At 45.4% G+C, this 26,307-nt stretch overlaps 1 protein-coding gene across 5 annotated transcripts in view; it reads right to left on the bottom strand.

Moving 5' to 3' along the window:
* Window positions 1-1,755: 1,755 nt before the first annotated feature.
* The window catches only part of c2h7orf57 (chromosome 2 C7orf57 homolog), a 128,521-nt gene continuing 103,969 nt past the window's right edge, over window positions 1,756-26,307 (bottom strand). For 3 of the 5 annotated variants that reach the window (XM_038789581.1, XM_038789583.1, XM_038789582.1), the window contains 3 exons: window positions 23,952-24,073; window positions 19,639-19,789; window positions 1,756-2,167 (listed from right to left, as the gene is read on the bottom strand). In XM_038789581.1, the coding sequence (XP_038645509.1) occupies window positions 2,107-2,167; window positions 19,639-19,789; window positions 23,952-24,073 (334 nt within the window). In that variant the 3' untranslated portion in view covers window positions 1,756-2,106. Of the gene's footprint in view, window positions 2,168-19,556; window positions 19,790-23,951; window positions 24,074-26,307 lie in introns of all 5 variants that reach the window. The other 2 variants (XM_038789586.1, XM_038789585.1) reach the window with 2 other exon arrangements.

The following is a 26,307-nucleotide window of genomic DNA, read 5'->3' as shown; positions in this document are numbered from 1 at the left end:
CTCCTGCAGCACTGGTAATTCTAGCCAAAGGGCCCTAACTGAACACTGTGATGTCTCTGAGTGACCACTGATATAACCCACGGGGTCAGCTTCTGCAGTTGTGGTTTGTGGGGTGAACTGGAAGAACACAAACCTCTTACCCTTCACTGCCTCAATGATTAAAGTATCTTTTTCCGTAAATTAGGAAGGCCACAGAGAGGGAAGGAGAAGATTAATTAAAATGGTGTCACAGATGCAGGACTTCAGTTACCTGGAGAAACAAAAGAAACTGGATTCTTTACCCGAGAGCAGAGGTGGTCATGAGGCTATTTAATAGAGGTTTTCAAAATTATGAAGCGTTTTTCCAAAGTAAATAAAGAAAAACTGCTTCAATTGGCAGGAGAGACAATAACCAGAGCTCAGACATTTAAGATAATTGGCAAAAGATCCAGGGGCAAGATGAGGATTTATTTCACTAGTTGTTAGGATTCGGAATGTACTGCTTGGAAGAATAAAGGAAGAAGAAGCAATAGTAACTTTCAAATGAATTGGATAATTTATTTACGGGAATAAAATGACAGGACTGTGTGGAAAGGATGGAGTAGTCGGACTGATTGGACAGCTTGATTAAAGAGCTGGCAGAGGTATCTAAATTATAGATTCTATGATTAAATGATTCACCCTCTTTACACAAACATAAGCCTGGAGTTACTTACTGGAATCAATGTAGTCCCTTTGATGTTACTGAAATGGCTGCTCTGTGGTTCTCGCTACCAGAATATGTAAAGTTGTTTCCCTTGAGTGCATGCTTCAATGATTCTCCACAGCACCCAAAATGTGCATACACTCTTGATATAATATAAATGCATAACTTTGTACAGTGACACCTGACAGACTGTGAAAAGGTTTGGAGTTCAAAATATGGAGGACGTTTCATTCAAAAAAACAACCACCAAGCAAACTTAGAGTTACAAATCTGCTCATTTGGTTCCCCCCCCCCCCCCCCCCCCCCCACCCAATGCTCCCAGCATTAACTCAGGAGTAGCAGACATCCTGCTGTTTTCATTTATGGCTACAGGAGGTGCATGGCTGGGGAAACTGCAAATGGGAAAAACAGGAAAACACAAAAGGGGAAGCAACTAAATGATCAGAATATTTATGTCTTTACAGGATTACATCACAAACAAACGTTAAACTTGACCTCAAAGGGGCTGTTTAGCACAGGGCTAAATCGCTGGCTTTGAAAGCAGACCAAGCAGGCCAGCAGCACGGTTCGATTCCTGTAACAGCCTCCCCGAACAGGCGCCGGAATGTGGCGACTAGGGGCTTTTCACAGTAACTTCATTTGAAGTCTACTCGTGACAATAAGCGATTTTCATTTCATTTCATTTCAATTTCTCTCCTACTTTCACTGGGAACCTTGCTAGCTGCTTTTTCCTCAGTGGGGTGTGGTCCCTGGCCCACATCCCTCCTGGCCACCCGACGCTGAAGGAGGCCATTCAGCCCATCACATGTCCACCAACCCTCTGAAAGAGCACTCATCGTAGGCCCACATCCCAGCCATCACTCTCCCCTCACAGACACGGGGAGAGTGTGCAAACTCCACACAGTCAGCCAAGGTGTGTGAAAATCTGGTGGGAATAGCCGGCAAGGCAGCTGAAGGGTTGCTCTCTGCTTATCCCGACTGAGACAACATGTTGGGAAAAAAATCATAAAATTCCACCGTCTCTTTTCTTCTCTGCCTTTTAAGGCCAGTCAAATTCAAGATCGAGTCAATATTTCATCTTTACACAGCATTTATTTAATCTGCACTACTGGAATCAAATTCAACATTTGTACAATTTGAAAAGTAAAGGGTAAAGCACATCTTCATTTTTTAATTAAACTTTAAACATCATACATATTTGCATGGCTGAATGTCAGTTCAGTTCAAAAGATTGCAGGCGATCTAAACTGTAACAGTATTTTTGTGTGAAAGAATAGCATTTTATTTGTTCATTCATGTTAATTTATTATTCATTTACTCAAATCTCAATTTGATGACAAATATAAAAATTTCAGTACCGCATAAACAATCAGTATTTTTACATTAAACTATTTACTATCTTCACTCATCGTCTTCCAGTTTTAGGCAAGAGCAATTTCAGACTGCAGACGGCTCTCCACGCTCTGAGGAATATCTGCTGGCCTAGTGTACAAGAATAACACTTTATTAAACTGGGCATCAACAAGTAATGGTTTACTACCAATGAATCCTTTTGGAATCCTACTGTACATGTACATATGACCATACGGATTAGGAGCAGGGGTAGGCCACTTGACCACTTGACCCTGATCCACCATTCAATCAGATCCTGGCTTATTTAATTGTAACTTCAAGTCTACATTCCTGTCTGTCCTTGATAACATTTCACCCTCTGTTTAAATCAAGGATCTATCTAGTTCTCCTTAAAAATATTCAAAGACTCTGCTTCCATTACCTTTTGAGGAAGACAGTTCCAGAAACTCACGAACCTCTGAAAGAACAGATTTCTCCTCATCTCCGTCTTAAATGAGGGACCCCTTATTTTTAAACAGAGGCCACTAATTCTAGATTCTCCGACAAGAGGATACATCCTCTCCACATCCAACCTGTCAATAACCCACAGGATCTTAAAGGTTTTGATCAAGATTTCCGGTGACAGCCATGGAGTGTGTGGTTGGACACAGGTTAGCTCCGGCTCGAAGGTATTGATTTAGGCATTTTTCACCCGTGTATTGGGTAGAGTCACCAGAAAAATGGAGAGGAAAGTGTTAGAGAAGAAGTTCTCCCCTGGATTGGCATATTTACTGTCTATCAGACCCGGCTGAAGGCAATGAGAGACCTGGATAAGGAGTTCAAGAGAACTCAGGAGTGGTACAGGATGGAGAAGTCCACAAAAGTTAAGTGTTACTGTTGCTCTGGGTTGCCGATATGTGTGTGTATGTGTGGGGTGGAGGGGGGGGGGGGTGTTCAGAAGTTGTGTCTATAAAGAGGGAAATCGCTTTTGTTCTTTGGGAGGTGGTCATTTGATGAATTTTGGAGTTTTTTCATCTAAGGGGTGTGGTTGATGGGGCCCTTTGGGTTGAGTTGCTGGTCTTGTCATTATTTAGGGTGGTTGGGGGCCTGTCGCGCAGGCTAAGATGGGGTTGGTGGGGGGACAGGTGGGGGTGTGTGTAACTTTGAGTTACAAATCTGCTCATATGAGTCCCCCCCCCCCCCCCCCCCCCCCCCCTCCTCATGCACACCCAACGCTCCCAGTAGCCACGCTAGCAAGCAATGCTATACACCGGAACCGGCAAATCACATGCTCTGGGGTTGCAAGAAGCTGGATAGCTTTTGGGAGGTGATTTTTGGGACGTTACCAGGATATTGGGGACGCTATGGTGGCGATCCTTGGGGTGTTAGAGGAGCCGGAGCTGCTGGTGGGGAACAAAGAACAAAGAAAATTACAGCACAGGAACAGGCCCTTCGGCCCTCCCAGCCTGCGCCAATCCAGATCCTTTATCTAAACCTGTCTCCTATTTTCCAAGGTCTACTTCCCTCTGTTCCCGCCCATTCATATATCTGTCCAGATGCATCTTAAATGATGCTATCGTGCCCGCCTCTACCACCTCCGCTGGCAAACTGTTAACTATGCTCTGCTGGACTGTGTATTTTATTGATGTTGTGCATGTTTGGAATAAAATATCTTTTTTTTTAAAAAGGTTTTGATCAAGTGGCCTCTTACTTTTCTAAATTCCAGTACATACAAATCTAGCATCTCCAACTTTTCCTGATAAGACAACCAACCAACCAATTGCTGGAATTAGTACAGTTCTCACATACTTACCAGACCCAGGATTAACAATGCCTGCTGAAAGAGAACAGGTTGGATGGGGAGCTAAAACAGTGGTTGCTCATTTACACTTCGTGTCTGACAAGCTTCCACGGGCTGCAATTTTAACCAAGTATTTTACAGAGATAGTAGAAGCACGTATTTAAATTGGAATCATATGATACAATTCTGGAAGCCCTTTGCACCCCATGATTTTAACAAAAAATAAATCACATAAATCCTAGCAAGATCCGTCTCTGGGCTATGAGGGAGCCAAAGACAAAAACACCCCAAATATCGCCACCCCTGGTCTTGGAACCATCTCCAAACTCAGCACTTCGGATATCACATCCGAGAACACCTGCCAGAACCCTCTCCATCTTGGACACGGCCAGAACATTTGGATGCGATTCACGGGCCCCCTCTCACACACCTACCACACCTAAACTCTACCTCCGCAAAGAATCTACCCATCCTCGCCACCGTCATATGAGCCCTATGTACCACGTTAAACTGGATGAGGCTTATTCTCGCACATGTCGAGGACGTGTTCACCCTCCACAAGGTCTCTGCCATATTGAGCCTCTTTAAAGTAAAAAAATGAGTGGGCGTGGTTTACACCGATACTCTGGTGGGGCGGGGCCTGATAAGAGCCGGTAATCGATCCACAAAGATCGGGAAGCCATCTTTAAAGTGTGCTGCAATCAGTACTGCAACATAATAGTCCCCACATGGAGATATCGGGGTTCTCCCTTCCTCCACCAACAATCATCACCAGCATCCTCCTCCCCCACCCTGCAATCACCGGTGGTATACCCCACCCCTGACGACCACCAAGGGTTAGACCACCATGCTAGACTTCCCTCCCAACCCCCTCAGTGTCTGATCTAGCCCCCCACCATACCTGAATGAACCCCCACCCAAATGGGCTCCCACTTGGGCCTGTCCGGCATTGCCCCCGACACTAGTTGGCACTGTCAGGTTGGCAATGTGTTAAACTGGAAGTGCCAGCCTGGCAGTTCCAACCAGGCATATCTCCCCACCCCTCCCCCTGCAACCCCAGGGGCTCAACTTACCCCGGCACCCCCTTGAGGCGTCCTCACGACTGAATTGCATTTGGTCAAACCCGATGTAAACGTCGTCAATGTGACAGTTTGCCGACGAAGTATGAATATTTAGGGAGGGGGGATCATGTGGCAGGGGCCTGTTAATGATATTCAAATACATTAAAATATTTTTAAGTGAGTGGGCGTGAACCTCATGACATCGCTGACGAGGGGAGCAAAAATTGGAGAATTGCGATCTCTCCTGTCTGAAGAGAATTGCATTTCCTGATTCTCTCTGGATTTTCCGCCCGCATCGCTGACCCCATGCACGACTTGTAGGGGCTCAAAATCGCCCCCTCTATCTGAGCCGTAGCTCAAATTTCATGGATGGTCCAAAGGTTCCTGGATATATTCATAAGGGTAAGGTAAAGCTGCCTAGTCCCAGAAGGCCATAGACTACTTTCCCCTTTGAAGGGGGAGCTAGTAGAGTTGTGATCCTTCCATTGAGAGAATCTTCCTGTAATACCTTTATGCCAGTGTTTCAACAAAATGTAACTAAGCATGAGTTTCTTTGATCATTTGCATCATTTTTGAGATAAATCAGCTAACTTAATTAGCTCTGCTCACCTCACACAGAGGATCAGCTTCCATGTATTTTCTGGATTTACATGAATTATGCATTTCTGTTGATCTCAGATTTCTGGAGTTTGATAGAAATTTTCTCTGCGATTTAAACAAAACTTTTTACTGAGACCTGCACCGAAGTTACAAAAACTGCTGTCAGTCTCAGTGTGCCTGAAACTATTTGGATGCCCAGCCACTCCCCATGGAATCAGAGAGTGATATAGCACAGAGGGAGGCCATTTGGCCCATCATGTCAGTACCAACTCTTTGGAAATGCTACACACTTAGTCCTACTTTCCTGGTCTTTCTCTACATCCCTGCAAATGCTTTGTTTCCAAATGTCTATCCTATTCAGTTCCAAAAGTTATTACTGAATCTATCTTCACACCAGGCAATGAATTCCAGGTTGTAATAACTTTCGGTGCAACAAGATTCTCCTCATCTTGTCTCTGGTTCTTCTGTCAGTGTCCAAAAAGTTCTGTCTCCTACCTTCCAATCAATTGCTATTTACCAAAATCTACAGCAGGAGATTCAGCAGTAGAAATTGAACCTGGGTCCCTGCCTCTGTGAGGCAGCAGTGCTAACCACTGTGCCACAGTGTCGTCCCTTATAAATTGCAAATATTTAAAATATTTACAATTCTTTGAAAGGCTAACCGTATGGGAATACTGTTATGTATAACTTGGCCTGGTGGACATCTTTAAATACAAGAGTGAAACAGTTGGATTTTTGTGTCAATGAAGAAACTTTTGTAAATTACCAGATTAATTGAATTCAATTTTATTAACATCAGAAGGTCTAAGCTTAGGATTCCTATTCCAGTACAATGACTCCTACACAACTTAATTAAGGTTTGGCCAATTCGATTCATGTCATATGAGAAGGGTTATGGACAGTGACAACATTCTGTCTGAAGTGCTAAGATATGTACACCAAAGCTAGCAACCTTCAGGCCCAAGTTGTTTCAGTGCAGCTATAACACTGGAATCTACCTAACAATAAGGAAGATTGCTCAGGTGTGTGTTATCCATAAAAGACAGACCTATTACCTTCCTAACAAGGGTCTTACCAATCATTATTGAAATGATAAAAGGAGATATCAGCTCCAAATAACACTTACTCATCAAAACCCTGAACACCCAACTCTCTCTCTGGGTTCTGTATAAGATAAAAATGCATGGCATTAAGGGTAAAGTAGTAGCATGGATAGAGGACTGGTTAATTAATAGAAAGCAAAGAGTGGGGATTAATGGGTGTTTCTCTGGTTGGCAATCAGTAGCTAGTGGTGTCCCTCAGGGATCCGTGTCGGGCCCACAATTGTTCACAATTTACATAGATGATTTGGAGTTGGGGACCAAGGGCAATGTGTCCAAGTTTGCAGATGACACTAAGATGAGTGGTAAAGCGAAAAGTGCAGAGGATACTGGAAGTCTGCAGAGGGATTTGGATAGGTTAAGTGAATGGGCTAGGGTCTGGCAGATGGAATACAATGTTGACAAATGTGAGGTTATCCATTTTGGTAGGAATAACAGCAAACGGGATTATTATTTAAACGATAAAATATTAAAGCATGCTGCTGTGCAGAGACCTGCGTGTGCTAGTGCATGAGTCACAGAAAGTTGGTTTACAGGTGCAACAGGTGATTAAGAAGGCAAATGGAATTTTGTCCTTCATTGCTAGAGGGATGGAGTTTAAGACTAGGGAGGTTATGCTGCAATTGTATACGGTGTTAGTGAGGCCACGCCTGGAGTATTGTGTTCAGTTTTACATAGAACATAGAACAGTACAGCACAGAACAGGCCCTTCGGCCCTCGATGTTGTGCCGAGCAACTATCACCCTACTCAAACCCACGTATCCACCCTATACCCGTAACCCCAACAACCCCCCCCTTAACCTTACTTATTAGGACACTACGGGCAATTTAGCATGGCCAATCCACCTAACCCGCACATCTTTGGACTGTGGGAGGAAACCGGAGTACCCGGAGGAAACCCACGCACACACGGGGAGGACGTGCAGACTCCACACAGACAGTGACCCAGCCGGGAATCGAACCTGGGACCCTGGAGCTGTGAAGCATTTATGCTAACCACCATGCTACCGTGCTCTCCTTACTTTTGGTCTCCTTACTTGAGAAAGGACGTACTGGCACTGGAGGGTGTGCAGAGGAGATTCACTAGGTTAATCCCAGAGCTGAAGGGGTTGGATTACGAGGAGAGGTTGAGTAGACTGGGACTGTACTCGGAATTTAGAAGGATGAGGGATGAGGGGGGATCTTATAGAAACATATAAAATTATGAAGGGAATAGATAGGATAGATGGGGGCAGGTTGTTTCCACTGGCGGGTGAAAGCAGAACTAGGGGGCATAGCCTCAAAATAAGGGGAAGTAGATTTAGGACTGAGTTTAGGAGGAACTTCTTCACCCAAAGAGTTGTGAATCTATGGAATTCATTGCCCAGTGAAGTAGTTCAGGCTCCTTCATTAAATGTTTTTAAGGTAAAGGTAGATAGTATTTTGAAGAATAAAGGGATTAAGGGTTATGGTGTTTGGGCCGGAAAGTGGAGCTGAGTCCACAAAAGATCAGCTATGAATGGTGGAGCAGGCTTGAGGGGCCAGATGGCCTACTCCTGATCCTAGTTCTTATGTTCTTATGCTCTTATGTTCGAAGAGAACCACTCAGAACTAGACCTCATCAGAACCCTACCCCAGACACAAAGAGTTAGACCATTGAAGAAGAGGTGAAAGTAACTGCCCTTGCTATCGTTCGCATTCAACTGAGTCGGCATCTCAACCTGTTATCCATCTTCCTTGGCCATCAAATCCTGGGTGCGACTGAAACCCAAAGCTTTTGGCTCAGAGGCAGGGACGTGACTCGCTGCACCATAAGACCTCTGACAGGTGCCAATAGCTTACTCCCAATGTATAGGTGAGACCAGAGGTCAAATTCCTGGCACTCCACGGACCCCTAGGTTTGGATGGGCACTACCCTCACAGCAATCACCGCAAAAAATAATTCCCTGCTGCTCAAATTACCATCAAACTGGGATTAGGCAGTGCTGGAGAGGAATCTGGCGTTTGGGAGACCAGCTGTGTTGGAATATGGGGTTTGCCTCAGTGAAGAGATTCCTGGGGTGGGATCCCAGACCTTGCCACCAGAGGAGGGAAGTGTCCATGTTCGTAGCAGCTGTGGAGGCGTTCTGGTAGCACTGGAATGATCTGGCATTCAACAGCATGGGTCACAAAACCTGGCAGGTGTTGTGGTACTGGGTGAGGTGTTGTCTGGGGACACTGGAAATGCGTCATGGACTCAAAACAACCCTGATTTTGGGTTTAAAATCATTGCTTAACCTATCCTCGTCTGTTGCCCTGTCCTTGAATTGTCACCATGCTTATCTTTCATTTTCTATCGGGGTGGAGCAGAGGGATGAAGAACATGCAAAAATTGGGCATTAAGAGGCGGTTATGGTTAGACCAGGCTAGGAACAGAGTGCGGCAGTTTAAGATGGACCGTAAACTCAAGCACAAGTTTGCTTTGAGAGGCTGAAAGTTTTGGTCAGTTTTCCTGGCAAACATTTTTATGGGGAAGCTAAAACACTTGTGGGTTTTTTTTTGCATTTTTATTTCAGCTACCTTAGAAATGGAGCTGGTTCCTGCAGGGTAGCGGATGGGGGAGGGGGTGCTGAGAGAAATAAAAGATAGATGATAGTTTTTACAAATATAATTTAAAGCAGTTCAATTGCTTTGCTTTTCTTCACCATTTGCAGCCTAAACGATTTGCATATGGCTGAGTTACAGTTTGAATTCCAATTATTGAATTTGCATAAAAGGTAATTAGATGGAAGAAATGTAAATCGAGGTTAAGTTTTAAATATGGAACAGAAATTAGGAAAAGACTGTTATATCTGCAGTGTGGTACGATCTGAAGTCAATATCTAAAAGCTGTCTCAGTAAATTTTCCATTTTGTTGCTTTCAGTCTGCTGAATAAACCAACATGAAGGTGTTTGTTTCATCATGTTCCACACAATGCAAAATAATGGGTATGCGCCAGGGTGTTTAGGATGGCGAGGTTTCCTTTCCCAACACCCGAATAGTTAGTGGCCAACGCATTGCCACCTATACTGGCTGCATCCCGGCCACTTAAAGGTGTGTGAATTAGCTGGTCCCTCAGTCTCAGCAGCATCGGAAGCTGCAACAGACAAGGTTGGGACTGCAAGCTGTCCCCCAAGTCCCGGGAGTCCAGGGCCAGGTAAGTATTGGCTTGTAAGGGCAACGAGGGTCTCAACTGGAGCCAGGGTGAGTTGGCCAGCCTCGGCCCTAGCCATCGTAAAATTGTAGAGAGGTCAGGGCAGGTAGGAGGTCAGTGGAAATTCATGGACCCACACCCTGTCTGAAAACACACTGGCGGGGGAATGTAAATATGGCCCATTGTTATGATAGAATAAGTGACAACCCACATGGTATTTTGTGACTTCTTATCATTGTTTATTATGCCTATATTATGCATTATATGAGTGTCCTTTATTTTTGAATATTCGTGGACTAATGATTATCATTTTTAAAGCCTCTAATAAGCAGGAAGTTGTGTCACAGTGGGTGGAATCTTCGTTTTTTTTTTAACTAAGTGACATTTTGGGCAGGAAAAGCGGTGAGTGGCCGACCCATTCCACTGACTGCCATTCCAGTCATATTTTGAAACTTAGTTGAAACAAATGCTGGAGGTGGGTAGGGCACTCCACCAACAATGTTGGGCTTTCAGAAACTGGAAAAACAATGATCCCTCCACAGACACGGAGACCCCCACCAGGTATATGGAGAAGGTGTCCTCCCACACACACTGGGAACACCGCACCCATAAACAGAGGGAATCTCTCCCCCCCCCCCCCCCCCCCCCCCTGCCCATGGACCTACCGAAAGGAAGTTCTACGTCGCACTGCCCCTTGGCACTTCCCCCTACCACTGCCCCAGGCATGTCCCTCTCCCTCCAGCGGCTGCATTTGTGTGCCTCCAGTGGGTTCTGTTCACTGGGATCACAGTGCCCAGACCTGTTCCAAACCCTGCAACGTAACGTCAACATTGATGGGGGTGGAATCCGAATGTGTGAGGACGATACAGCGGGGAAGCCCACCAAAGATATTAAAATGTATTTAAATGGGGTTCCCATTATTGCATAGGAGGAGCCCCATGACATCACTGATGGGGGGTGGGGCGATCGCATTGTGAGATCTCACTGGTGCAAATCCTGTTTTGTAGTTCTCCTGAGATTTTGTGCCTCATCGCCATTTATGACCGTGGCAAAGGGGAGCACAAACTCTCCCTGACATGTAGCAGAATGGATGTAGGCAAAGGAGCTTTGCAGCAGTAGCAGCGTGAATGGGTATATCGCGTATCGGGACATTTATGGGATAATATTGGGATTTTGCAGTGATACAGTTCCAAGTCCGGATGGTCGAAAGAAAAAAAGACTGTGGGCAAGATTCAACCAAAAAACATCAAGATCCGGTTTCAGGCGCGGTTAGCGGGGTATGTCTCAGCGGCGAGTAAAATCTTAGTTATTTAACGGCACTGTGCCTTTTCTTTGGCCTTGGCTCACCACAGGAAAGGTTCCTCCTGGATTGGGGCGACATTTTGGAAGGCTGCCCAATCTTTTCCTCCCCTTTCCCTTTCAGGCTCCCCTCCCCCCACCTCATTTTTGACTCCCCAAACCTTGGGGAGGCATCCGGGAACACCCCACACTCCCTCCTCCCCTGGGCTTGGTGAGTGCCTTTTTCAGGTTGACAGTGTCACCTTGGCACCCTGGCAGTGCCAGGGTGGCACCACCATGGCACCAGGCTGGCAGGACCAAGGTGCCCAGGTGCCAGAGGGTGAGCCAGAGTAGCACCTTGCCTTGTCCCCAACTAGCCGGGGGCCTCTAATGTCCTGGGAGACCCTCCCAGGCGCCATTACGATTGATCCATGTTTGTGTGGACCAGTACTATTCGGCACCCTGGCGAGATCCTGCAGGTGTGGCCATTAAGACGGACACCGGGAAATTCCAGCAAATTCATATTTAAATGTATTCCACTGTATCTTGTGAGACGTGTCGAGCTTTGCAAATCTCGCGAGATTCAATGGCCTCATCCCGACACCAAGTTTGACGCTGAATCGCGCCCTGTATTTATACAGCACTTTTCATGGTCATTGGAAATTTCCAAGCACGTTATAGTCAATTAAGTACTTTCAGAAGCGTAGACACTGTTTTAGATTAGGAAACACAGCAGCTAATTTGTGCTCTGTAAATTCCCACAGCAACTATACTTTTAGGGATAATTTCTATAGTTTTTGACTTGAGAAATGTGTTCTAAAATGGTCGGTCTCCTTAGCAAGGTGATAATCACCGGATAATCTATTTTGATGATGTTGATTGAGGGATAAATATTGGCGAGAACACCAGGGTTAGCTCCCCTGCTTTTCTTCCAAATACAGCCACAGGATATTTTACATCCACCTGAGCAGGCAGATTGGGGCCTCTATTTAATGACTTATCCAAAAGACAAAGCAATGCTCCATCTGTACTGCACTGCCATGTTATCCTTGATTTGTGTGTCCAATCTTATGGAACGTAAGGAACTCGTGAACATAGTATGTGGCTTGGAGGAGAATTTTCAGGTGGTGGTCTTCCCATGCATTTGCTGCCCTTGTTATTCTTGGTGGCAGAGGTCACGGGTTTGGAAGGTGATGTTGAAGGAGGTTAGATAAGTTGCTGATTTGCGTCTTGAAGATGCCGCTACTGTGGTGGTGGGTGTCGATGCATGAGGTCAGTGGTTTCCGACTATGGGTCATGACCTCATATGGGGTCACGGAAAGAGTGGTTAGGATCATGCTGGGGTGAACAGGCTGCAACAGCTCCAAGGCCATGGGACTGGTGACTGTCCCTTTGCTGCAATGCACTGCCTCCACTAATGCACAGCACACTCAGGAGTTTTAACAAAGATTAGAGTCAGGTAATAGGCAACTAGGCAGGGGTCACAAGGGCAGTGCATATCAATCAAATTGAACTGCAATAAAGAAAGGACTGGAGGATCAGTGAATGGGGGGTGGGGGGGGGGGGGTTGGGTCGTGAAGGTGAAGCTGTGATTGGAGAATTCAGGGATGGACCTGGGCCAGGTTAGAACTCCTGTAGAACATTCCAGAGCTCCTGATTTGCCTCATGCTCCTTTAGTAGAGCAACTTAGTACACCTTTATTCCTCTAACTGCAGCCTCTAGCTAAAGCTCAGCCCTAGACTCCACTCAAAGCAGCAGCTGTCACTAAGAAAGTGAGAAGCCCATGCTTGCCACCACGTGAAACCATGCCCTGAATTCATGCATTGATATCAGGTGGCTCAGGTTCAGTGTCTGCTGCTAATGGTGACTACATTTTTTTTACATGACAATCAAATCAATCTCCTAGATCAAGACCTCAGCTGAAATATTTAGGGCACGATTTACCTGCCTCATCACGCTGACTTGATGATGTGACGAGCCCGTTGAATCCCGCGAGAGGCCTCTCATGAGATTTGTGACGCTCGGAACGTAATCTGTGAATTGGGTGTTGTCCAGATTAACATATTTAAGTGAGCCATTTGGCTGTGCCTGGGAGACCTCACCAGGCCGCTGCTTAGTACTCATCCAAACAAACGTGGATCAGGTGTAACGGCACTTGGGGGGTCTCCCAGGCTATTAGAGGTCCTCAGGTGGTTGGACTCTGAACAGGGTGGTACCCTTTCACTCACACTGGCACCCAGGCACCCTTGCACTGCCACCAGACACCCTGTCAGTGCCACCCTGGACTGCCAGGGTGCCAGGTAGCACTGCCAGGCTGGCAGGCCACTGCCAAGGTGCTCAGGTGCCAGGTTGCCCATGCTAAGGGTTGGCCTGGTGTGACTTACCCATAAGAGGTGCGGTGAGGGAGGCTCAAGGACGGCAGAAGAGGTAGATTGGGTGTAGTGGGGTTATCCGGAGGCTGAGTGGGATCTCTGAGGGGGGTTGAAAGATCAGGGCAGCATTTTAAAAAGGGATATCACTATTTACAAATTTAATAGAATGGGGGAATTTTCCCATCATTTTCAGTGCCTCAGCACAAATGGTGTTGGAAACATATTTCTGACTGATTTCTGCCATTAAAATGTTTTGAATGAGTTACACCATGGGTTGCCCATGATCCAGGGGCTGAATCGCCACTTGTCTTCATACATTGGAGTGAGGTGGAGTGGTGTAGAAGCATAGAGCTCCTGGTGGAGAGGAAAAAGCTACACATGGACTTTGACCCACTCTCCACGAGGAAAGCAGAGCACCACCTCTCCCAGGCACGGGGGATCCTGTACGAACACCGAGACAAAGCAAGCACCTGTTGGCTCACCAGCTGAGAAAGCAGACAGCCATGAGGGAAATAGACCTATCTCACTGCTAAAAGCAGATGCAAAAATACTGGCCAAGATCCAAGTCAAAAGGCTGGAGGACTGTGTACCAGAAGTAGTAGCAGAAGACCAGTTGAGCTTTGTTAAAGGTAGACAGCTGATATCAAACATCAAGCACTTGCTGAACGTGATCATGCGCCACCCGGGGAGAGAACGCCTGAGATGATTATCTCTCTGAACGCATTAAAACCCTTTGGCAGAGTCGAGTGGAAGTACCTCATCGAGGTACTTGAGCAGTTTGGGCTTGGAGCAGGGTTCATCGCCTGGGTGAAACCCCTGTATAGCGCTCCCACAGCGAGCGTACGGACAAACACCACCAGCTCTAAGTACTTCCAGATGCACAGAGGCACAAGGCTGCTGTTCGCCCTACTGATCGAACCACTCATGATCACGCTTAGGACGGTAAAGAATTGGAAAGGGATCCGTAAAGGAGACAGAGAGCACAGATAACCTGCAAATAACCTGCTCCTCTGCATCTCGGACCTGCAAAGCAGCATGGAAGGAATTGTGGAGCTCTTGAAAGAGTTTGGAGCCTGACTGATCTGACCTCTTCACACAACTTCCCTACTGAGTAGTACTACACACCTGTATGAACATAGAACATAGAACAGTACAGCACAGAACAGGCCCTTCGGCCCTCAATGTTGTGCCGAGCCATGATCACCCTACTCAAACCCACGTATCCACCCTATACCCGTAACCCAACAACATCCCCCTTAACCTTACTTTTATTAGGACACTACGGGCAATTTAGCATGGCCAATCCACCTAACCCGCACATCTTTGGACTGTGGGAGGAAACCGGAGCACCCGGAGGAAACCCACGCACACAGGGGGAGGAGGTGCAGACTCCACACAGACAGTGACCCAGCCGGGAATTGAACCTGGGACCTTGGAGCTGTGAAGCATTTATGCTAACCACCATGCTACCCTGCTGCCATGAATGCCCATATGCTTCACCTTATGCCTGTGTCTATGTATTTACATTGAGTATTTTATATTTTTCGGAAGGAGTGATCACAATATGGTGGAATTTAAAATACAGATGGAGGGTGAGAAGGTAAAATCAAATACTCGTGTTTTGTGCTTAAACCAAGGAGATTACAATTGTATGAGAGAAGAGCTAGCTAAGGTAGACTGGGAGCAAAGACTTTATGGTGAAACAGTTGAGGAACAGTGGAGAACCTTCCAAGCGATTTTTCACAGTGCTCAGCAAAAGTTTATACCAACAAAAAGGAAGGACGGTAGAAAGAGGGAAAATCGGCCGTGGATATCTAATGAAATAAGGGAGAATATCAAATTGAAGGAAAAAGCATACAAAGTGGCAAAGATTAGTGGGAGACAAGAGGTTTGGGAAATCTTTAGGGGCAACAGAAAGCTACTAAAAAAGCTATAAAGAAGAGAAAGATAGATTATGAGAGTAAACTTGCTCAGAATTTAAAAACACATAGTAAACGTTTCTACAAATATATAAAACAAAAAAGAGTGGCTAAGGTAAATGTTGATTGTTTAGAGGATGAGAAGGGAGATTTAATAATGGGAGATGAGGAAATAGCTGAGGAACTGATCAGGGTTTTTGGGTCGGTCTTCACAGTGTAAGACACAAATAACATGCCAGTGACTGATGGAAATGAGGCTATGACAGGTGAGGACCTTGAGACAATGGTTATCACTAAGGAGGTAGTGTTGGGCAAGCTAATGGGGCTAAAGGTAGACAAGTCTCCTGGCCCTGATGGAATGCATTCCAGGTACTTAAAGGGATGGCTAGGGAAGTTGCAAATGCACTCGTGATAATTTACCAAAATTCACTCGACTCTGGGGTGGTCCAGGGGGATTGGAAATTAGCAAACGTGATACCACTATTTAAAAAACGAGGTAGGCAGAAAACAGGTAATCATAGGCCAGTGAGCTTAACTTCGGTAGTAGGGAAGATGCTGGAATCTATCATCAAGGAAAAAATAGCGAGGCATCTGGATGGAAATTGTCCCATTAGACAGACGCAGCATGAGTTCATAAAGGGCAGGTCGTGCCTAATTTAGTGGAATTATTTGAGGACATTACCAGTGTGGCAGACAAGGAGGAGCCAATGGATGTGGTATATCTGGATTTCCAGACAGCTTTTGACAAGGTGTCACACAAAAGGTTGTTACATAAGATAAAGATGCACGGCGTTAAGGGTAAAGTAGTCGCATGGATAGAGGATTGGTTAATTAATAGAAAGCAAAGAGTGGGGATTAATAGGTGTTTCTCTGGTTGGCAATCAGTAGCTAGTGGTGTCCCTCAGGGATCAGTGTTGGGCCCACAATTGTTCACAATTTACAGCGATGATTTGGAATTGGGGACCAAGTGCAATGTGTCCAAGTTTGCAGACGACACTCAGATGAGTGGTAAAGGAAAAAGTGCAGAGGATACTGGAAGTCTGTAGAGGGATTTGGATAGGTTAAGTGAATGGGCTGGGGTCTGGCAGATGGAATACAATGTTGACAAATGTGAGGTTATCCATTTTGGTTGGAATAACAGCAAATGGGCATTTTATTTAAATAAAATATTAAAACATGCTGCTGTGCAGAGGGACCTGGGTGTCCTCGTGCATGAGTCGCAAAAAGTTGGTTTACAGGTGCAACAGGTGATTAAGAAGGCGAATCGAGTTTTGTCCTTTATTGCGAGAGGGATGGAGTTTAAGACTAGGGAGGTTATGCTGCAATTGTATAGGGTGTTAGTGAGGCAGCACCTGGAGTATTGTGTTCAGTTTTGGTCTCCTTACTGAGAAAGGACGTACTGGCGCATGGAGGGTATGCAGAGGGGATTCCAGAGTTGAGGGGGTTGGATTATGAGGAGTGGTTGAGTAGACTGGGACTGTACTCGTTGGAATTTAGGAGGATGCGGGGAATCTTATAAAAACATATAAAATTATGAAGGGAATAGATAGGATAGATGCGGGCAGGTTGTTTCCACTGGCGGGTGAAAGCAGAACTAGGGTCATAGCCTCAAAATAAGGGGAAGTTGCTTTAGGACTGAGTTTAGGAGGAACTTCTTCACCCAAAGGGTTGTAAATCTATGGAATTTCCTGCCCAGTGAAACAGTTGAGGCTCCTTCAGTAAATGTTTTCAAGATAAAAATAGATTTTTTTTTGCAGAATAAAGGGTTATGGTGTTCGGGCCGGAAAGTGGAGCTGAGTCCACAAAAGACCAGCCATGATCTCATTGAATGGCAGAGCAGGCTCGAAGGGCCAGATGGCCTACTCCTGCTCCTAGTTCCTATGTTCTTATGTTTGCCCTATGTATTTTCCTTTCCTGTATGGAATGATTTGTCTGAACTGTACGCAGAACAACACTTAATGATAATAATAATAATAATAATAATAATTGCTTATTGTCACGAGTAGGCTTCAATTAAGTTACTGTGAAAAGCCCCTAGTCGCCACATTCCGGTGCCTGTTCGGATAGGCTGTATCACTGTACCTCGGTATAGTGGTGGTAGCAACACTCAGGCCATGGAACCAATTGCGACAGCATGTCCGACAAGGCCCACATCTACAACAACCACAGGTTCACGCCAGCGACTATGGACGCCACCTTTAAAAGGTGGAGGCAGGATGGGGGGGATGCTGACAGATAGGGACTTTTACACCAAGTGCAGACTAACAATGCTCGAAGAACTAACAGAAAGGTTACAGCTGAAGGAGAGGGGGGTGGGGGGGGGGGGGGGGGGGGGGGGGGGGGGAAACGAACTTAGGCACCTACAAATCAAAAAATTCCTATGAAGGGAAACAAGGAGGTATCCACGACCACCACGACGATCACTGCTAGAGGACCTGCTGGATGCGCACATCCTAGGGAAAGAGAACTGTGGTGACATGTAAGGTCGACTGCTAAGAGGAGGCCAACACCCAACTGGACGAGACAAGGGTGAAGTGGGAGGAGGACCTGGGATTTGAAATAAGGTGGGGACTCTGGAGTGAAGCACTGCACAGGGTCAATTCAACCTACACATGCGCAAAGCTAAACCTAATCCAATTTAAAGTGGTGCACAGAGCCCACTGAACCAGAACCCAAATGCGCAGGTTGTTCCTGTAAGAAGAGGATAGATGCAAACGGTGCCAAGGAAGCCAACCACACCCACTTTTTTCCCCAGACTTGCTGGGTACTGGACAGTGTTCTTCGAGGCAATGTCCAAGGTGATGGGGATGAGGGTGGAGCCATGCCCGAGAGTGGAGGTCTTTGGGGTATCAGAGCAGCCAGATCTCTTCATGGGGAGGAGGGAGGACACCATTGCCGTTGCCTCCCTGATCGTCCGCCGGAGAATCCTGCATGCCTGGCGGTCAGCAGCACCACCCAAAGCTGTAGACTGGCTGTCTGACATATCGGAATTTCTCCAGATGGAGAAAATTGAATTTGCCTTCCGAGGGCTGGAGGAAAGCTCTGCAAAATGTGGGAACCATTCACTCAGATGTTCCAAGACCTGCTTGTAACCAACAACTATGAAGCCAAAGAACAGGAGGGGGTAGCCACGATATAGCAAGGGAGGGGGAGGGCAGGGAAACATGTAACCCAACCATGTCCAATAAAATAAGTATGAGACACGAGGGGGTGGCAGAGGCAACAACCTGAACTAAAGGGACAAAGCAAAAGAGAAAACTGGGAGGAAACGAAATGGAGGAAACCGCAACCACCACTGCAAATAATGTAAAAAAACTACGATGCATGTATGTAAATAGTTGAAGCCGAGCGATGTGTAAATAGTTTAAGTTTTACTTTTTATTTTCTCTTGTACATATTTATATTTGTTTTGCATGTCAAAAACTCAATAAAAACATTTTTAAAAAACAACTCTTGCCAAGCTGATGGGCATTGTCACTTCATCCCAGGCGGCACTGGCTGCCCTGTGGCTCACCCTCCATGGCCCTCAAGGGAACAGGACATCCCTCCTGGCCTCAACTGCATCTCAGAGCCGCCCCAGATCTGCGTCTCCAAACCTTGGGGCTGGTCGTCTTGGTGCCATGGTTGTGAGCAGATTGCGGTTGGCAAGTGATGTTTAGGTGCTGCTCAACTTTGTTAGCGGGGAGGTGGCGGGGGCGGTCCCAGCAAATCGGCTGCCGAGCCTTCATTTGCAGCGTGAAGTTCGTGGGGCCTCGTTAAGTGGACCAATTAACATTGTATTGCATTGTCGGACTTGCCGGGCCAAGTGGCGGGAGCTTGCGGCAGTTCCCGCTCGCTACCACACTTGGAAATCTTTCCGGAGAATCATGCCCAAGGTCCCCATAGACTTTCCCATTAAATAGTGTTCATTGATAAACCGTAATGTTATCAAAGCCAAAAGAAGTTGGTTGGTTTTGTTGAGACGGCACAATTATTTTCCACTGAGAATTTCCACATAGAAAAGGTCATAATACAGGCTTTCACAAGATGCACCATTGTGTACATGATGCTGTCCCACCAGCATGAGGGAGAAGCCAAACAAAGGACAGGTGTGTTCCTCCACAGGAAGGTTAAAATTGGCCAGTTAGTCACTACATGCTAATCCCATGTTTTGAAGAGCTAATTATATATCATGAATAAGAGCAGCAATTAGGAAATGGTACATATTGTGCAGACCTACAGAAACAAAAAGAAACTATTTTGTTAACTTTCACCACCTTGCTGCCACGTAAAGGCTGTAGATTTGCAAGGAAGTTGTTTGTCACTCAAAGGACTTTTATGTATGAATATACATCTTGCCTGTGTTCGCCAAAGATTTTGAAGAAAGAATCATTTTCTGCAGTAACTTTATTTTTTCCATTTCCTCTGATGCCAGTCATTCTCTTTCCTCTATACAAGGGCTGATTTTCCTCAGGCAAAACCTCATCTTTCACAGCAACTGAATGCTTTTCTAAAGAAACCAAATGTGGAGATTAGGGGGGACATGGTGAATTGTTCAAACTGTGTATTTTACAATCAATATCTGTTAAACGAACACAACGAGGAATACCTGGCCGAGATTATTTAGTGCCGCTAAAATTGCGGGCAGGTCAGGAACATTTGCAGAGCGGAGACTTTTAAATTTAGCTGAGAAAAGAATATAACTTTAAAAATAGAACATTTCTGTTTCTGAGACAAGGCAGATAGAGCGTGACTATCGAGCAGACTTTCCAATTATCCTTTTTCAGCTTTGGTTTGCTTGAGGGCACAGTCCATATTGGACATTTTACTGGAACCGTGTTGCATGGTGTAGGATGGAATGATTGAAATATTTACAGGGGTGGTAAGAGACATTTTAAGGGACGTTTTGATGCTCTTTTCAGTGCCAAAGGTTCAACAATGTTTGAATATTGTCAAAATATGAAGCAGCAGGAGACAACAGCAACATGCTTCACAGATGAATGTCACGTGAGGGAGATATTAGGAAGTTGGGTCCAGGAATGAGACTCCAATGTAACAGGCAATTTAGTGGTTAAACAGACCACTGTTCTTCAGGCCACTCCTGTTTGACCAGCTATTAGCCCATTTTAGAGTCTGGTGGCCTTTCTGTCCGTCAATAGGAGGTTAGTTGCATATCAATAGCATGGCTCTATGGGAGTCGGCAATCAAACAGCCAAGATAGCGCTGATGGGTTCAAGCCTGGAAACCCCAGCAGAGAACCATTGTTTTGGGGTTGGGCAGAGCTTAGAGAGAGAGAGAGAGAGAGAGAGAAGGAATGCTTTCCTGAACAGTTACAAGAAAGAAAGCTTTGGAAATCGACCGAGAAGGCCATGAAAGTTGCCACTGAGACAGGCTTTGGAAAAGGGTTCTGAAGAACTGTCTGTACCAGAAGAAACATTGCTTCGTAAATGCAAGTATTGCCTTTGCCTGCCTGTTAAAATGGCACAAAAGCTGCATGTTCTGTTATAGTGTTTAATGGGAACTAGTGCTTTAAGGTTAAGAATCCACATGTAATATGTTACTGTTAGGTTTGAAGTTTAAATAGTGTTATCTTTTCTTTTGTTTCAATAAGGTTGGTTTATAAAATAACCAAGCCCTATTTGTTATATTATCACTCTTGGAATGAATCGATCTTTCCGCACCGTCTTAAAACTTTAAAAAGTGATGGCTCTGGTTCAGCCTCTGAGCCACTGTTGAGAGCTGACCAGGCATCTGTACCATGAAACTTGTGCATCAGGAAGTGTATGGAAGGATGGTTATTCTATTTGGGTCTGCCGGCCCCTGAATGTGCTGCAAGACCCATTTGGTCAATTAAGAAATTGCCAAATATATTTCAGATCATTGTTGTTTTAGCAGTGACAACTGACTATCTTAAAAAGTACCATCTTTGTGAAAAACTATACTTTTATAAATGTTCCAACACATGCAATTGTAATGAATATGTCGGTTTTCAAATACCAACTCAGGATGTTCTTAACCACTTATTATAAAAGGTGGTTTTCTTCCTCAGGAGTTTGTGGTTGTATTTCTGACTGATTCAAGATATTGAGACAAGTAAATATTGGGGACGATTCTCGTACATGTTGCGCCTGATGCAAATCTCACTGTCGAGAGAATTCCAGGAGAGCCCCAAAATGGGATTTGCACTTGCCATCAAACAGTTTCCCACTCCAGCTGGCATGATCTGCTCCACACCTTCATCGGCATGAACCACATTAGCATATTTAAATCTTCATTTAAATATGCAGAATCTGTTTTAAGCCAGATTCTCCTGGCTCCTGAAATTCTCCCACTAGCTGGCGCAACGTGAAGCCATCACAAATCACTACTGGTTTCCGCAAACAGAGAACAGATGCGATGAGCACGCCGGGGGTGTGGAGGGGGGGGGGGCTTGGAGGCTATTGCAGCCCCTGTGTGATTGGGGACATGGATGGGCACTGCCCCCTGACACCTTGGCTGTGCCAGGCACTGTGATGGGCTGGGCCTGAAGGAGGGGGCCTGAAGGGGAGGGTGGGCCTGAAGGGGGGTGTGGGCCTGAACTGGGAGTAAACATTTGGCAAACCAAATTGGGGTATCACTCACCTGGGGGAGGCACTAGTACTGGCGATTGGGGGTTGGTCAGATGCCGGAGATAGAGATGGGGTCTCTGCTGGCAAGACGGGGGGGGGGGGCAGTGCGTTAGTCTGAGAATGGGGCGCCCTTTTCCGATCTCTGAGGAGCTGGACCTGCTGAAATCTTCAGGCCTGCATATCTCATTCAGGGCACAGATCACCCCAACCTCAGGAACACTTTCTAAGTGTGGGTGGATTGCGATCTGGATCGCATCGAACCACCTGACTGGAATCACACCTCGATTCCTGACGGAGACCACACTTCGAAACGTTTTGGGAGAATTGCGCTCTTTAAATGATTTTCGTTTCCTGTGCCTGAATTGTGCCAAAATTGTAGGTTCAACATGGAAGCAAAATGGCTAGAGTCCATTAGGACAGGTTCACACCCCAATTGCATTGGCCCCAAAGCTATTATTATAAAGTGCTGAATTTCCTAGTGACAGGAGGAGATGCAGACATTAAAATTACTCAAGTCATAGATAAGGGCAACTACCTCATAACAATTCAGTGATTCTTGCTTTTTTCTGGCTATTAGTGGCTGGTATCCCCATTTGCTTCTACAGTATAGATGTGTCACTTGTAATTCCTCTATCCTTCGTTAACTTGGAAGTGAGGAAGCAGAATTACAGGCTGTGGTGGGACATTGCTCACCCAGGATTCTAAGGAGGGCCCACCTTGTGGATCCCAAGACATTGCAATGATGACCTACAACACCATCTTTATTTTCCCATTGCACCATTTCTCTGGCCTTGGGCATCCAGGCTCAATATTACAAGGTGGCAATGCATGATGTACAGAAGCATTAGGGCAGCATGGTAGCATAGTGGTTAGCATAATTGCTTCACAGCTCCAGGATCCCAGGTTCGATTCCCGGCTTGGGTCACTGTCTGTGCAGAGTCTGCACGTTCTCTCCGTGTCTGCGTGGGTTTCCTCCGGCTGCGCCGGTTTCCTCCCACAGTCCAAAGATGTGCAGGTTAGGTGGACTGGCCATGCTAAATTGCTCTTAGTGTCCAAAATTGCCCTTAGTCTTGGGTGGGGTTACTGGGTTATGGGGATAGGGTAGAGGTGTAGGCTTGGGTAGGGTGCTCTTTCCAAGAGCCGGTGCAGACTTCATGGGCCGAATGGCCTCCTTCTGCACTGTAAATTCTATGATTCTATGAAGGGCTTCAAATGTTATTTATTGGTTTTATTGACAAAAGAGCTTGCCTCGTGCTAAATTGGTGATCTATGCAGTCCATTTTCATCGTAACCTCATTGCAGTGTTAATGTCAGCTTACTTGTGACACTAATAAAAACTGTTATTGTTATTATTATGACCATATGACCGACACTGTTACCAGCACTGAATTCCCCACTATCAACACTTCCTGACCAGAAACTGAACTGGACACAGCCATATAACTACGATGGCTTCAAGAGCTGATCAGACGCTCGGAATTCCGCAGCAAGTAATTCAATCCTGACTCCCCAAACTCTGTCCACCATCTACAAGGCACAAGTCAGGAGTGTGACAGAATACTCTCCACTTGCCTGAATAAGCGCAGCTCCAACAACACTTAAGAAGCTTGAAACCATCAAAGCCAAAGCAGCCCACTTGATCTGCTCCCTATCCCATCCACCACCTTAAGTATTCATTCCCTCTACTACCCATCACCTGCGCACAGTGGCAGCAGTGTGTACCATCTACAAGGGCACTGCAGGAACTCATCAAGACTCGTTAGACAGCAGCTTCCAAACCTCCGACCACCGAGGAGGATAAGGGCAGCAGATACATGGAAACACCACCACCTGAAAGAACTCCCCAAAGTAACTCACCATTCTGACTTCAAACTATATCACTGTTCCCTCACTGTCGCTGGGTCAAACTCCCTGGAACTCCCTCCCAGCAGCAAGTGAGTGTAGCTACACCATATGGACTGAGCTATCAACCCTCTCAAGGGCAATTAGGGATAAGAAATAAATGCTGCCCTAGCCAGAAAGGCCCTCATCCTGTGAATGAATAAAATAAAAATATTACAGTACCAATACTTTGTTCTTTGTTGTTCTTTACATCCTTACGTTCCGAAAACCAATCATCCGCATAGCCAAAACTAAGCAACTTTTGCATGCTAACTGGCGGTTCCTTTCTGCGTGAATATCTGTAACTTAGCAAAATCAAAACAGTATATTATAATATAGAAGATTTAACTAGCCAGGACGTATCTTATAAACTGCAGTTAATGTGAAATTAATTTACATTCACCTTAGAAGTCTTTTTGGAAACATCATTTCCAAAAAGGAAATCATGTAACAAAGTAATAGATATTTGAATTGACAGTGTTACAAGAGAGCACAATCGTATTGTTACATAATTTGTTGGATTTAAGTGAAAACCATCAATCTATCAGTTGAATAACCAAAGGCAGGTCTGACCTAAGCACTGTGATCTCCACCACCAGTCCCGAATCTACCCAAACTAGAATGGGAATTGAACTCTCTGCTGTTGACATCCATACTAGACACCCAGCTAATCCGAGGGGCCCAAGTTGCTGTGACAACATACACTTTTACATGCGTCTTCTGGCCCTCAGCTATGAATAGTGATCAAGACTCTAATGTTCTTTCCATCACATGGTTGACCAGAAATCTCCCCGCTCGCCTGCCATTGACATCCGTTGCAAAGTCTTACAAGTTGATACTGAACTTGTTTGGCCATATGATGAATGTACCTTCATTGCCCATCAAATCCCGCAGTGGGACTTGAACCCTGATTGTAAGTTTCTCGGTTTAGTTCACAACTTGGTCACATAGAATCCCTACAGTACAGAAAGAGGCCATGCGGTCCATCAAGTTTGCACCATTCCTTTGAAAGACCACCTCTATATCCTCACCCTAAGGGGCAATTAAGCACGTCCAATTCACCTGCATATCTTTGGACAGTGGGAGGAAACCAGAGCACCCGGAGGAAATCCACGCAGACACGGGGAGAACGTGCAAACTCCACACAGTCACCCAAGGCGGGAAACAAACCCGGGGCCCGGGCACTGCAAGGCAGCAGTGCTAACCACTGTGCCACCGTGCTGCCCCATAATCAAGCTGCATAGAAATTCAGTAAATATTTCAGGGGTCCTGCATTGTTGGCGGTGCTGCCTCTTGCTAAGCCATTACACTGAACTCCCGTCTGCCTGATGAAGGGGACACTAAAGATCTCATTGCACTATTTGAAGAGCAGCAAGTTTTCCGTAATCAACATTTATCACTGATTCAACTCATTTAACGTTTTCAGGTGCATGTGCAGAGATCATGCTGTGTTTGTCTATATAAAAATGACTACATCTCAAAAGAATTAATTTGCTATGAAGCACCTTAGAAGGTACAAAGGAGGTAAGAAAGAACTTTCATTTATATCACCATTTAAAGGATTAAGATATAAGGATAGATGGCATAAACTAGGTTTCTGATCATCTGAGTTTAAAAGATTGAAGGATGAACTAATCTATAATTGTAAACACCTTTAGGGATTTGACTGAGTGGATAAAGAGAATATTTTTCTGGGGGTGATGAGGGGTACCATTGGGAGTGGAAAACATAAGATTAAATTTAGGCTATTTAGGAGTGAAATCAGGAAGTACCTCTTGAAACATACTGTGGTGGGAATTTGAAACTTGCTTCCCCAGAAGGCTTTGTGTACTGGATCAATTGAAATTTTCAAGGCTGAGGTTGATAGATTTTTGTTAGGCAATGATATCAAGGAATATGGAAAAAAGACTGGTGAATGGAAGAAGGCATGATCTGATTGAATGGAATAACAGGATTAAGGAGTTTATCGGCCCCCTCCTCTTTCCATTTTCTATATGCCATCTTTCACATTCTCAGCATGTCCCAAAATGCTGCACAGTCATTGAAGCATTTTTGAAGTGGAACCACTGTTATTATGTAGGTAAGCCTGCCAGTAAGTTTGTGCATAGCAGCATTCTGCATCTGCATTGAGGTAAATGACCATCAACTCCCTTTTAGGGATGTTAGTTCAGGGACAGTGATGGCCAGGACATCCACCCTGCTTTACATCCAATGGTACCATGGAATCTTTTACTTCTACCTGACATGGCAGCCTCGGTTTTAACTTCTCATTGGAAAGGTGGTACCCCTGACAGTAAAGCAACCCTTCGGTATTACACTGAATGTTAGCCGCAATTACAGGCCCAAGTAAAAGGAGTGAGTCTTGAACTAATGATCATCTGACTCAGAGGTGAGTGTGCTATGATTGAGCCAATGCTGACAGTTGTGAAGTTCTTTCTTTTCTTGTTTTTCTCACTCCACCAAATCCTCTCTTCCAAGCACTTAGTTGGAGAAATTAGTTCACATTGTACTGTTTCTATGATTGACAAACACTGCACCA

This window comes from Scyliorhinus canicula, chromosome 2, assembly GCF_902713615.1.
Source record: "Scyliorhinus canicula chromosome 2, sScyCan1.1, whole genome shotgun sequence".
Lineage (NCBI taxonomy): Eukaryota > Metazoa > Chordata > Chondrichthyes > Carcharhiniformes > Scyliorhinidae > Scyliorhinus > Scyliorhinus canicula.
Note: the sequence above shows the minus strand (reverse complement) of the source record. Positions and strands in the feature narration are given on the sequence as shown.